At 47.7% G+C, this 14,695-nt stretch overlaps 1 protein-coding gene across 1 annotated transcript; it reads right to left on the bottom strand.

Moving 5' to 3' along the window:
• Nucleotides 1–4,070: 4,070 nt before the first annotated feature.
• Nucleotides 4,071–14,193, bottom strand: LOC114604842 (C-type lectin lectoxin-Lei1-like). The gene is given in 7 exon segments (XM_077935614.1): nt 4,071–4,138; nt 7,785–7,887; nt 9,426–9,575; nt 10,971–11,065; nt 13,086–13,189; nt 14,067–14,118; nt 14,121–14,193. Coding segments are annotated over 7 exon segments (645 nt in total).
• Between the last annotated feature and the right edge of the window lie 502 nt (nt 14,194–14,695).

Raw genomic sequence — 14,695 nt, 5'->3', positions numbered from 1 at the left:
TGTCTCTGCCTCCTTGAATCTAGTGATGGTGCTGCTGCTAATACTGGCTTACAAAAGTTCTGGCGTGTCAGGCTGAGTCTCAGTGTGTTTCTGCATGATGGGGAAGCTTCCCTATACACTCCTGGTTTAAAACGTTAAGGAAAGGTCAAGGAATGGTTTTGGTAACTATATGGACTCAGGACGTCCTACTTTTAAGGTTCATAACCCATTATTAGGGACGCGAGTGGCGCTGTGGTCTAAACCACTGAGCCTCATCATAATCTCATGCGGGCAATTATATATATTTAAAATCCCGATGTCTTTCGTTATTACGACTGACTCATTTTCATACTCATTAATGTCTCCCAATAGCCTGTTTCATCTGTCTACAAAACAATTCAAGATTAATCACAATGGCTGTGCCAGGCACCAGGCAAGAGCATTCCTATTCTCCCAGGCCTTGGTCTAATTTATGGCCTTTTAAATGTGTTGTGTGGGACGCAGGTGGTGCTGTGGTCTAAACCACTGAGCCTCTTAGGCTTGCCGATCAGAAGGTCGGCGGTTCGAATCCCCGTGACGGGGTGAGCTCCCGTTGTTCCATCCCTGCTCCTGCCAACCTAGCAGTTCGAAAGCACGTCAAAGTGCAAGTAGATAGATAGGTACTGCTCCGGCGGGAAAGTAAATGCCGTTTCCGTGCACTGCTCTGGTTTCGCCAGAAGCGGCTTAGTCATGCTGGCCACATGACCTGGAAAAACTATCTGCGGACAAGCGCTGGCTCCCTCGGCCAGTAAAGCAAGTTGAGCGCCGCAACCTGAGTCGGCCATGACTAGACCTAATAGTCAGGGGTCCCTTTACCTTTATACCTTGCTTAAGGATTGTATATGGTGCACATCCTGAATTGGATCCATATGATAGGAAGGAACCAGTAAAGAAATTTGTTACAAACATTACCACTGAGCCTGTTGCACTTGCAGCAGTGGAAGTGTGCAGAAAAATCGCCTGGTTTGATCAACTCATCAAGGACTTTGGGTTGATGAGAAAAGAACCTGTCAGCTTGCTAGAGGACAATCAGAGTTGCATAAAGCTGACGCAGAGTGAGCAATTTCTAGCCAGAACGAAACATATTGGAGTCAGGTAACATTATATATGCCAGATGATCCAGGATGGACTTGTAGAATTATCTTATTGCTGCACCGACGAGATGACTGCTGACATCCTGACAAAACCCTTACCAAGAGAGAGTTTCCAGAACCTACGTATCAAACTGGGACTCTGGGTGGTTGATTGAAGTTATCTACATTTTTGTGTGTTGTATTTGTCTGAGAAGGGGTATGTGGGATGTAAGAATCAGGTGCAGTCAAACACAGCATGGCTAGAGTAGACATGAAGGTTATCTCAGTCCTCCAGCCGGAACTTCCTGCTTTCCAGGACTAAGACAAAACTTCCTGTGTGTAACTTGAGATGAGCGTGGCCTCTCCTGAAGTAGAAAGAACCAGAACCACAGGCTGGCGACCATTCTTCTCTCTCTTGTCTCTATTGATGCCATCTTAACAACAGCACTACTAAGATGCACCCTTGGCTCCAGGCCAAGAGAAGAAAAAGGGGGCTTTCTCCCATAAGGAGATAGTCACCACATTTAAACTATGTTCTAACCTTTAAAGTCCGCCTTCTGGGAACCTTTGTGTGAACAGATGATTACTTGTGAGTAAACATTTTATACTTTACAGAAGACTGCGTAGCGTCTTATTTTAGGAGGGATTAAACAGGGAAAATACCAGGAAATATTTACAGAGACTCTAACGAGTCTGAGGAAGCTATCTGCTGTGCGTGTGTTTAAAAAAAGGAGAATGTTAACTCTGCTGATTTTGTTGAACTTGTAAAGACAAGTTGGGATAGGAGAGCTTAGACAATATATCCTCCCCCGCATCCCTAAGCATTCCCACAACTATTGCATCTGCGTAATAAGATATTGTTTTTGTTTGGACCTCCTTGCTCAGCAGCATGGCGAGTGCAGTCCGGCCAAAGTTGAGGGGCCTGGACTTGCCCAGAGGGACCAAAAGCGATTGCAAAGGACAAGTCTAGCACAGGGCAGGGAAGCAAAGCAAAACCCATTTGTGGGGCATGTGAGGAGGCATCTGGGTACTTGCAGTGTACTGGAAGAAGTAAAGATCACCAGCGTTGAAGCAATGATTCTTCAACATCAGCTTCATTGGACTGGTCATGTTGTGCGGATGCCTGATTATCGTCTTCCAAAGCAACTGCTCTATTCTGAACTTAAAATGGAAAGTGTAATGCTGGTGGTCAACAAAGGAGGTTCAAAAACTCTCTCAAGGCAAATCTTTTAAAAATGTAGATGAACACCAGCAACTGGGAATCACTGGCCTGCGAGCGCTCCAGTTGGAGAACAGCCTTTGCCAAAGGTGTCATGGGCTTTGAAGACACTCGAACTCAGGACACAAGGGAGAAACGTGCTAAGAGGAAGGCACGCTTGGCAAATCCACACCGTGATCAACTCCTGCCTGGAAACCAATGTCCCCACTGTGGAAGGACGTGTGGATCCAGATTTGGCCTCCACAGTCACTTACGGACTCATTGTTAAGACAGTATGCATGGAAGACAATCTTACGATCATCAAAGAAGAAGACAAGTGGAAGGCGAGGGAGGGGGGCAAACATGGAACTATTGGGAGCCAAACACTCATGGTAGGGGCAGGGAGGCAGTGCAGTATAGTGGTTAGTGTCAAAGGAGCACCTGGGAGAGACCAGTGTTCGAATCCCCATTATGTCTTGAGGCTCACCAGGCAACCTTGGTCACTGTTTTTTTTGGGGGGGGGGGTGTTATAGTGTTGTTTTTATATTGTGATTTTATGTTGTAAACACCCTGAGACCTGCGGGTATAGGGCAAGCTGCAAATGTAATGAAGAATAATAATAATCTCTCAGCCTAGCCTACCTCACTGGGTTGTTATGGGGGGAGGAGAATCAGGTATACCACCTCGATTTCCTTGGAGGGAAGAAAGAGCTATAAGTGTAATAAAGAAGTAAGATTAGGGAACAGGGAACTCGTACACCAGGGTGGATTAGCTTTGAAGGAGCAGGTTTCCCAAACCTAAAACCTGACTGTGCAGTCAGTCTGAAACAGGCCCCAAAATCCCAGTTTTTCCTTCTCCAGGGATCCATTAGCTAAAACCCATTAACTTGAGCTCATGTATAACAGGGACCCAGCTGTATAAACAAAGCCCTCTCCTTTATCAGTACGTGACGCTTAATAGATGGCCTTGTCAGTTCCGAAGTGGAGACGGGACGGCAGAGCTGGGGCTTATCTTATCCTGTAGGTTGTAAATATCCTGACACACTGATGCACACACCTTGCAACACCCCCCCCCCCCACGCTCAGGGGTGGTGCCAGGAGTGCTCTTAGAGTTGGTGACCTTCTTACCCCAAGATAAGGAAGACAGGAACAGGAACATCTGTTTATGGTCATGGATGTCAACTTACACGTATAAGCTGACGTGGCTGGATTCCTGGGGATGTCAGCTTATGTGTATAAGCCAACGTGGCTGGATTCCTGGGGAGAGGGAAGAGGGTGCCTGTAGGGGATATATACTGCTTGAAATTTCTCTTTCGGTGGGCTTGCTGTGAACTGACCACGCAAGTGCCTTCCTGCTCCTCCAGAGAGCAGAAATAAAGAACTCTTTCTCTGAATCAACCTCAGTGTCTTTTGACTCCTTCCTCCCTCTCTGGGAGCAATGCTCACCCAACCAATCGGTAAAGTCTAAGAAGGCTACAGCTTCCCTTCCAGACATGGGGTGAGAAAAGCAGACATTGGCTGTTTCTGCCTGTGTTTCTGACAGCGACCTCTGACATCCCTGGTTGGTTAGCCCCGTGATCAGTTTGAAGGAGACAGAGACGGGATGCAGAGGAGAATTTCTTTATTGAAGTCTCAAGATGGAGACATCTCAAAGGCTACGACATGGGGATGCAATGTGGGTGGGTGAACGAATGCCCCGGTGGAAGAAAAAGACCTCCAGGTTGGTCCCATTCTCCAAGGTGCTGAGCTTGTTGAAGCCTCAGTAGTGAAGGATGTCCATCTCTAGATTGGCATTTTGCACAAGTAATAGTTCTCGTTCTCGCAGTCGGTATCATTCCACATATCAAAATCTAGAGGAAACAGCAAAGAAGAACCGTCAGACCTGCCTCCCTCCCTCCACGTTTAGAAACCAGCATTGATAAATGTAAAACTTCCCCCCACCGCCAGCCCCACAAGGTCGGTCGAAAAGCCCGCAGGAGCCGCACGCTCTTTAAAGGATGCACGGCTCCTGTGGGCTTTTCTAGGAGGTGGGGGAATTCCAGCTGTGGAATTCTTGTGGGGCTGGTGGGGGGGGGGAGTGCTGCTTGTTAGGATATTTCCGTTCCACCTTAAAAGGGAGCAGGCTTTGTGAGTCACAGAGTCTGCGTATTTCCTGTTCGCAGGATGTTTATGTTTTCTGTTGCTTTCGTTTCTCTCTCTCGGTGCCTGAACACTGAAGCAGGCGGTCATGTTTTTTTTTTGTTCTGACCAACGCTGCATAAACTTAAATAATGCTCTCCTGTGTGCATCTTTCACTGTGCATTACTGCTGATAAGAGTGTGCATCAGCTCTGGAATGTGACAAGCTATTTCTGGAGCTCGTTTCACTAATTGCTGATACTGCGTGTCTACGGGAGATCGATGGACGTCCGGAGGTGACGTGGGGCCATGATGGACTTTGCCTGCAGATGGCTAGAAGCAGAGGGAGGGTGAAGACCCCACGCCAGTGGAAAACAAGGCTTTGTTTGCTGGCACAGCTTCACCAAAGGCTAAAGGCAAGTCTGATGGCCAGGAGCAGGGGGGCAAGCAGCAAAAGCCCATGCCGGTGAAAAACAAGGTTTTGCTTGCTGCAAAAGCTGCTCCAAAGGCCAAGGCCAGATTTATTGTGGATTCAGGATGCACCCGCCATTTGACAAAAGACCGGCATCTCTTTATCTCCTTCAAACCTCAAGATGGTGAGATCCACCTGGCTGACGGAAAGACATTACGAATTGCAGGAGAAGGGACTGTGAAACTGGCAAGTCTGCACACAACCATCAACGATGTACTTTATGTTCCAGGTGCTGCAGACAATTTGCTCAGTGTCCCACAGCTGACTGGGCGTGGCTTTGAGATTTCCTTCAAGAGGAGCGTCTGTGTCATCAGGAAAGGCAAAGAGGACATTTTGCATGCAAAGTTTATGGATGGCTTGTTCTGTATAACTTATGATGACAATAGTGCTGTTGCTGTGTCTAGTGTTGATTCTTGTTGTGTTGCACAAACTAACAAAGTTCTTCATGCAGGATGTATTCATGATGCACACAGAAGATTTTGTCACATGTCTTGGCAGGCACTGGCCAAGATGCCTGAGTTGGTTCAGGGTTTGAACATCAAACCCTGTAAGTTTCACATGAAATGTGTATCTTGTGCAGAGAACAAGGTGAAGGTTGCTCCAAAAGGCAAGGAGTCTAGCAGGCAGGCTTCCAAACCCTACCAGCTAGTCCACGCAGACCTGGTTGGTCCACTTGTGCCCTCTTTGGGTGGAGCAAGGTACTTCATGGTTCTAATTGATTCTTTTTCCAGGTACATTCATGTGTTTATGCTCGAGCAGAAATCGCAAGCGTTTCCTAAGTTCAAGGCATTCTGTGCTTGGTTGGAGAATGTTCACGGTAAACGTTTCGGCTGTCTCTTTACTGATCGGGGCGGGGAGTTCACTTCTCAGCAGTTTGAAGCTTTCCTGACTGAGAAGGGAATCCAACATGACTTGTCAACGCCTAGATCGCCATGGATGAATGGGCTTGCGGAGCGAGCAAATCAGACTTTGCTTCAAGGCCTAAAAACTTTGTTGCATGATGCCAATCTCCCTGAAAAGTTTTGGGGGGAGGCTCTGTCGACTTTTGTTTATACTTATAATCGCAGATTGTCATCACCTATTGGTTGTACTCCCTATGAGAAGATGTTTGATAAGAAACCTTATGTCGAGCACATGAGAATCTTTGGTTCTGACATGTGGGTACACACCCCACAAAGCAACAAGCTTGGGAAGCGTGGGGCACATGGTTTGTTCATGGGGTACGAAAAAGGTGCATACAGGGTATGGATGACTGACTCTAAGTCCATTAAGTTCACAAAGAGTGTTGAGTACAATCCTAAGTGGGGCGGAATTTTCCAGAGTTACCCAAAGGAAGATGAAGGTGATGTGAAAGATGCTGAGGAAGCTGAGGAAGCTGAGGATGATGATGATGATGATGATCAGAGTTCGGATTCCAGCTCAATGGGCGGCGCTGCTGCTGATGTCAGCGACAGTGATGACACAACAGACTACAAGAGCGCAAAGACCTCAGTCAGACCATCTGATGCGTCTGACAATGAACTGGAAGAACCACTGTTCACCATTGGTCACTTTTCTCCTAAGAAGGAGGAGATGAGTCCAGAAGACTTGCGTCTAGTACGCAGAGAGAGCCACGAAGGGCAAACCTCCAAAGAGATTTGCTGATGAGTTTGCTAAGATGGCAACTGCTGTTCTTAGTAGCTCAGAGAAGGTGTGGGAACCTTCAAGCTTCAAAGAGGTTCAGGAGTTAACCTCTAAAGATGCTGAGCCTTGGCTTAATGCCATGAAGGCTGAAGTTGATTCCTTGAATAGGAACCAAACTTGGGAACTGGTACCGGTAGTCCCAGGGATGAGACTGGTTGGCAGCAAATGGGTCTTTAAGGCCAAGACGGACCAGAATGGCAAGGTTGTCAGACACAAAGCCAGATTGGTTGCCAGAGGTTTTTCACAGGTACCAGGACAGGATTACCACAAGACCTACTCTCCCACCGTCAAATATGAGAGCATTCGGCTGATGCTCAAGATTGCTGCGGAGGAGAAACTGCATGTTTCCCATCATGACATTACTACAGCTTTTTTGTACGGGGTTTTGGGGGAGGAGCTGTTTATGCTTCCACCTGATGGAATGCAGCTACAGAAGGGAATGGTCTGTAAACTACGGAAATCCTTATATGGTCTCAAGCAGAGTGCTAGGTGTTGGAACACAAAACTCACTGAGACGGTGCTTTCTCTAGGTTTTCACCAGGGCAAAGCTGATCCATGTGTGTTTGTAAAGGAGGAGGGGCAAAACAAACTGTATTGTTTATGTTTTGTTGATGATCTTCTGATGTTTTGGAAGAATCAGGCTTTCTACCAAAGCACCCTACCAAAGCACCCTACCAAAGCACCCTAGCTCAGCTGAAGGAGCACGCTGAATAAACTTAAATAATGCTCTCCTGCGTGCATCTTTCGCTGTGCATTATCTGCTGATAAGAGTGTGCATCAGCTCTGGAATGTGACAAGCTATTTCTGGAGCTCGTGTCGCTAATTGCTGATACTGCATGTCTACGGGAGATCGATGGACGTCCGGAGGCAACGTGGGGCCATGATGGACTTTGTCTCCCTGGCAGTATCCCAACACTGCTTTCCCCCACTGCCAGCCTCAAAGACCAGACTCTCCTGGCTTCAGCGAAAGCAACGTGAAGCCTCCAGAGCACAGGCTTTGGAGGCTTCACATTGCTATCGCTGAAGCCATGGAGCTTGCATTCGCTCCAGGACACACACACATTTCCCCTTAATTTTTGGAGGGGGAAAAGTGCATCCTATAGAGCGAAAAATACAGTGTGTCCTGAAAGGCCTTATATAGATAACAGTAATCAATAGAATGGAATCAAGGTTCACAGAATACAAAGAAGCAATGGTCTTCAGTTTATGAAGCACCCTTCTTACCATCCCCAAATATCTCGACACAGTATCCGCTCTTGTCTGGCTGTCCATCTCCCCAAGCTGTGTAGTCAAAATTGGCACCATCAGACCATCTTAACTGTATGTTCTGTAGAGAGAGCAAAAAGTCTTTGCTGAGGAAGGAACAGGAGCTTCCAGTTGCCTCATTCAGAATCGGATTTAGGGGAGCGTGGCTGGTTTGGCGTCTCTGGGCGTGGAGCTTTGGGGGCACATTCCTAGAATCGTAGAGTTGCAAGGGACCCAACCTCCTGCAATGCAGTAATTTCTTGCCCAGCGTGGGGCTCGGACCCACAACCATGAGATGAAGATTCCCATTGTTCTACCAAATGACTCCCAGGGACATGAGTCCAAAGGGATCATTTGTTGTGGCACCAAGCAATCGCCCCCAAGCAGCTTCAGCCTGAGACACACTGGGATGCCTCCCTGAGACTTTGCCCATCCTTGAGAGGAGCTGCAAGGACTCCATTTGAGGCCAGGGGTGCTGCGAGGGCACCCATTCCTTAAGACTTCTGGCGGCAGCAGTGAGCCGCATTGATTCGAGGACCTTGACCCAGTGGCGGAGCTAGCTGCATGGGCACCTGGAGCGACAACCATGCCATGCACTCGGCAGGGGCGGTGCAAGCTGGGGGCGCGAACCGCCGTGCATGCAGCATGCAATGGCAGCAGGGTGACCCGCCACACACGGCAATCCAAGGCACACAGCGGTGGCGGTGGAGTGATCTGCTGCGCGAGGCAGGGCGATCCATGGCGCACAACAGCGGCGGTGGTGTGTTTTTGTCACACACCCCCACGGATGACACCCAGGGCGGTCCGCACCCCCTGCACCCACCTTCCTACGCCCCTGCCCCGACCTTTCAGCTCTTCTCCCCAGTGTGATTTTAGAGCAAGGCTGTCAATGAATTGATTTTCAGCTGGTGGGATCAAATCCCAAGGAAGATGTGGCGGATGGACCTCTCAGTCTTGTACTGCTTGGGGGAGATCTAGCCAGGATCAGCTGTTCTCCATCACCCAGCACAAGAAATGCACCTGCTACATCCCTCTACTCTGCAGAAGTGTTAAAGGAAGAAAAGACGGTATGTCCTCCTTTCCAACTGGATAGTCAAATACAGTGGTATCTCGGGTTACATACGCTTCAGGTTACAGACTCCGCTAACCCAGAAATACTCCCTCTGGTTAAGAACTTTGCTTCAGGATGAGAACAGAAATCGTGCTCCGGCAGCACAGCAGCAGCAGGAGGCCCCATTAGCTAAAGTGGTGCTTCAGGTTAAGAACAGTTTCAGGTTAAGAACGGACCTCTGGAATGAATTAAGTGCTTAACCCGAGGTACCACTGTATTGCTCCAAGGCTAAGGGGCATATCAACTTTGCTGATTTAAAACCTTATTAAAGTAATATTGCGAGAGTTCTAAATGGGACCTGTGTTGCATCCTGGGGATGCAGGCAGATGGCTACTCTTTGAATTAAGAGCTTCACCAGAGCCCCAGATCCTCCCTTACAGAGATGGGAATATCTGGCCTTCCCTTCCCTGCAGGGAGCTCTCGTCTTCTGGACTGCTCCTCTGTGCCCTTGCCGGCTGCTATTCCTACTGAGAGGCAAATGAAAAAGAGAGTTTGCCCCCTTTACTTACCCTCCCGCCCTTTTTAATTCTGAACAGTCCAATCCAGATACGAATTCCGGGATCATTTCCTCCTGCTATAACAGCGGCCACACGCTTGTTCTCTTCCTCGCTAAGGATGGAGGCCAGGTGGCTTTTTTCCCCATACGTTTGGCAGTCTGCCTGTGAGAGGAAAAGAACATGGGGGGGTTACCTTGGAGATGAGGGCTAGCTGCTTGGCTGCAGCGAGTGACTCCTGCAAGATTTCCCAAGAAGGATTATGTGGGGTCTCAAAGATGAGACTTGATCTGGGAGTCCATTTGGACTCACAGCTGTCCATGGAGGTGCAGGTGTGTCCAGGGTAGCTGTTTATCAGCTCCATCTGGTACGCAGGATGAGACCTTCCCTGCCCATGGACTGTCTTGCCAGAGTGGTGCATGCTCTGGTTATCTCTCGCTTGGACTACTGCAATGCGCTCTATGTGGGGCTATCTTTGAAGGTGACCCGGAAACTGCAATTAATCCAGAATGCGGCAGCTAGACTGGTGACTGGGGGCAGCCGCCGAGACCACATAACCCTGGTCTTGAAAGACCTACATTGGCTCCCAGTACGTTTCCGAGCACAATTCAAAGTGTTGGTGCTGACCTTTAAAGCCCTAAACGGCATCAGCCGGCATCAGGGAGGTAACCGCTTAGGCAGTCATGGCTGCCTGCAGAGAATCCTGGGAAATGTAGTTTGTTAAGGGTGCTGATGTCACAGAGCTCCAATTTCCAGCATCCTTATCAGACTGCAGTTCCCAGGATTATCTAGAATTGTCACTATGGTAAAGGAGTGTTTTAAATGTGTGGTGCGGATGTGAGCCTTATCTTCTGATTCAGGAGGAAAATAATCAACTCTACTCTTCATTGAGAAACCAGTTTTATATATTCCTTTTGTTATGTACTGAGTTGAATAGGATTCAGAATGCAGCAGTCTGATTGGTTCTAGAACAATAGCATTCAGAATGCAGCAGTCTGCTTGGTCCTAGAAGAATAGGGTTCAGAATGCAGCAGTCTGATTGGTCCTAGAATGATAGGATTCAGAATGGAGCAGTCTGATTGGTCCTAGAACAATAGGATCCACATAAACCAGGATCCAGAATGCAGCAGTCTGATTGGTCCGCAGGAGCCACCCAATCCAGCTCCAGGTGGAAATGAATCCGCAACCTAATTGCCCTACAAGAGAATCCTGGAATTAGCCAATCACGTGGGGCCCATTGTGTAAATAATGTACATAAACCAGAAATTTCGGGGGAAACTCCCATTCCTCACTACTATGAGCCGAATAAAGAGCATGAAATCCACACTCAACTCCGAGTATCTTTCACCTTTATAGCAGCGTCGTCATCTTTCTTTCATTATTATTTTAACCTGCCATGTGACATATGCAGGGATAACTTTGTATCCCAAGACTATGCTTCATTTGCTGTGAGTTGCTTGCCAGGGAGGAGAGGAAGGGTGGGTGGGTGTTTGACATTTGACTGGAAACATGGTGCCTGGAGGAATTTGCTACACAGGGCTTCCAAGAATCTCTCCTTACCTCCGCATCATACCAATTCCGCGCAAATTTCTTTAATGAATAGCAATGCCTCTGAAAGTTGATCCAGTCCTGGGGGCAGCTAACTGCTTCCGTGCCTGTCAGAGGAGAGGGAACACAATGTCAAGGTTGTGGAGGAGGTGGCTGGGTCAGAATCTGGACTATTTGCAGGAAGTGGAGAGGGGCCTCACCCAGGACCTAGGGGTGAGACCTGAAAGGCTGTGTGGCCGGCACAATTTCAAAGATGCTGAGGACCTGTGGGAAGGGGGATCTAATATATGTGCTATTGAGAAGCAAGGATTTGTGCAAAAAGACACTTATTGAACAATAACAACAGTAACAATAACAACAATAATAAAAATAATAATTTATTCATACCCCACCCATCTGGCTGGGTTTCCCCAGCCACTCTGCGCAGCTTCCAGCAAAATATTAAAACACAATAATTTACCAAATATTAAAAGCTTCCCTAAACAGGTCTGCCTTCAGATCTCTTCTAAAAGTCAGATAGTTGTTTATCTCCTTGGCATCTGACGGGAGGGCATTCCACAGGGCGGGCGCCGCCACCGAGAAGGCCCTCTGCCTGGTTCCCTCACTGGTGGTTCCTGCCCTGTGGAATGCCCTCCCATCAGATGTCAAGGAGATAAAGAACTATACAACGTTTAGAAGACATCTGAAGGCAAACCTGTTTAGGGAAGTTTTGAATGTTTGATGTTTTATTGCGTTTTTAACGTTCTTTTGGAAGCCGCTCAGAGTGGCAGGGGAAACTGAGCCAGATGGGCAGGGTTTAAATAATAAAAGTTTTAGTTTTAGTTGTTTTAGTTGTTTAGTTTTAGTTTTAGTTTTAGTTGTTTTAGTTTTAGTTTTAGTTTGAGACCCAAGGGTCATCTAATCCAATCCCCTGAAATACATGAATCACAACTAAATAATCCCTGACAGGTGGCCATCCAGCCTCCGTTTCAGAACCTCAAATGAAAGCCTGTTCCGCTGTCAAACAGCTCTTACCATCAGAAAGGTCTTCCAGCAACATTTTCACCAGCCAGATATTGAGGTGAGAGTCTCAGAAAACTTCCTCTGTCCACCTTACCCCCAAACTCCTAGCGGGCTAGAAAGTTGCATTTGAATATTCATGTAGCTCATTTATGGAGAATCTACCAGCCATGATGGCTCTGCTCTGTCTCCACAGCTCGAGGCAGCCTTCCGAATCAAACTTGGTAGGAACCACAGGAGGGGAGAGAGCTCTTGTGCTCATCTTCTGCTTGCTGGCTTTTGTTTGGCCACTATGAGAAAAGGATGCTAGACTAGATGGACCATTGACCTGAGCCCTTTTTATGTTCTTTCTTTGGCTGCACTGGGCAGCCCTTCCAAACCATCTCCAGCACTGCCGACCATCATGCTTAGCATGATTTTCTCCTGGAGGAGGGCAAGGTGCTGGTTTTAACCTTTAAAGCCCTATACAGCCTAGGACCCTCGTACCTATGGGACCGCCTCTCCAGGTATGTTCCACGGAGGACCTTACGGTCTTCAAACAAAAACATCTTGGGGATCCCGGGCCACAGGGAGGTTAGGCTGGCCTCAACCAGAGCCAGGGCTTTTTTGGCCGCGGCCCCAACTTGGTGGAACGCTCTGTCCCAAAAGACCAGGGCCCTGTGGGACTTGACATCTTTCCGCAGGGCCTGCAAGATGGAGCTGTTCCACCAGGCCTTTGGCCAAGGCACAATCTGACCGCCTCCTTTGGTGATCCTCATAGAACTCTGGTTGCCATTAACTTGATTTTGAATTGGTTTTAGAATGCATTTCAATCAATTTATTGTGATTTTATGTAAATTGTGTTACTTTTATTGTTGTTAGCCGTTCTGAGCCCGGCTTCGGCTGGGGAGGGCGGGATATAAATATAAATTTATTATTGTTATTATTATTATCACGAATGCCCCGCTTCCCTGAAGGGAAGTTAAAAAGGACCCTTCTTCTCCCTGTGCCCTCTGTATGTGCACATTGACTCAAGCACGGCAGAAACCCCACTTGGCTAGGCATCAAGCCATGCCATTCCTCCCGAGAACTACTATAGTTTGCTTGGCCTTTCTCAGCCAGAGATGGAGGAGCCCAGCTGGGATGTACCTTGCAGAAAGAAGCAGGCAGCCAGGAAGCCCAAAATGGAGAGATGGAAGAAAGTGGTAGGACTCATCTTCAGCTGAGGTGGGAAAATCAAAGAAGAGGAAGTTCTGGTTAGTAGAACAGATGCTCTCATGCAATCTCTGCCATTCTTCTAAAAAGAGGACTATGATTCCTTATGCTGCACCTCGATCACTAAGATACTCTGATGGAGCATCTCTGGTGGTTCCCCTGAGGCTCAGTTGGGAGAGGGGCTCCTAAGCAGTGTGAACTGGGGTGCAGAGAAGATTCTGGCTTGGGACCCAACATCATTAACTTGATGAAGTTTTCAGCTTGGCTGTTCTTCATCCTTTCCTTTCCTACCCTATCCCACAATGTTCAGAAGACTGCCCACCCACCCTAAGCCCTCAAGAGGGACTCTGTGACATCTAATAAATATTGAATTAAAACTAAAGAGCAGCTGGGAAACCTCAGTCATCTTCTGGAATCTGGTGGGAAGGCAAGATTAATGTTCCTTCTGCGGCAAATAGAGGGTTCAAGGGCGAGGGGATGGTTCTTAAGAAAACAGCACAGTGACAAAGGAGTAACTCCCAATCAGGTTTCTCCACAGCTGTTATTTTACCACAACACACCCCAGATATGTGAAACGAAGCCATGCATTTTATGATATTGTCTAGTTTGGCTCTAAGGGGGGCAGGACCTAGAAATGCCAAAAATAAGAATCATATAAAATAATGAAGATCTCCCCTTTAATTTTCATGAGTCCCAATATCTCAAAAAACTTCTCACCTAGAGAGAGCCTCTAGATCTGAATACCAAATACTATAGCCAACAACACTCCTTCATATCTTGCTGATGGGATTTCCAAGGAAACTAAGCAGCTGTGGCCATTCCCATAAAAGCTAGCTATGGAAGTTACTCACCAGGTGTCCTTTTCGACTGCACTTGTTTGGCTAGTCTAGGTCTTCTGTGAAGGATGTGAGATACTCCTGCAGTTTTATAGAGCAACTGGTGGGGAGTGGTGTGTGCATGTGGCCCCGTCATCAGGAAGAACTACTGAACCCAAAAGCACATCCAGGCCATTTGGGAATTCTATGGCTGAGCAGTGATCCATAAGGAATCACAGCAGTAGATCGATCAGGAAACTCTCTCCTCTGGTTCAGCAGCGGGAGACTATTGAGTCCTGTGGCTGGTTGAGTAGCTCATCTAGACAAAATCTCACAGAAAACATGGTGCCACTAGTCATCCTTCATTGACTGTTGGCTTTGTCGGTTGGAACCAATGGGAGTTTGTATTCCCCCAGCATCCAGAGGTTGCCATGTTGGTTATCCCTGTTTTGGTGGAATGTAATGCTCTGGTTGTCTCCTGCTTGGACTACTGCAACGTGCTCTATGTGGGGCTACCTTTGAAGGTGACCTGGAAACTACAACTAATCCAGAATGTGGCAGCGACCACCAAGACCACATAACACAGGTCCTGAAAGACCTACATTGGCTCCCAGTACATTCCTGAGCACAATTCAAAGTGTTGGTGCTGACCTTGAAAGCCCTAAATGGCATCAGCCCAGTATACCTGAAGGAGCATCTCCACCCACATTGTTCAGCCCAGACACTGAG

The sequence above is a fragment of the Podarcis muralis genome, chromosome 10 (genome assembly GCF_964188315.1).
Source record: "Podarcis muralis chromosome 10, rPodMur119.hap1.1, whole genome shotgun sequence".
In the NCBI taxonomy this organism is placed as follows: Eukaryota; Metazoa; Chordata; class Lepidosauria; order Squamata; family Lacertidae; genus Podarcis; species Podarcis muralis.
The sequence above is the reverse complement of the archived record's forward strand: the minus strand, read 5'-3'. Positions and strand labels throughout refer to the sequence as shown.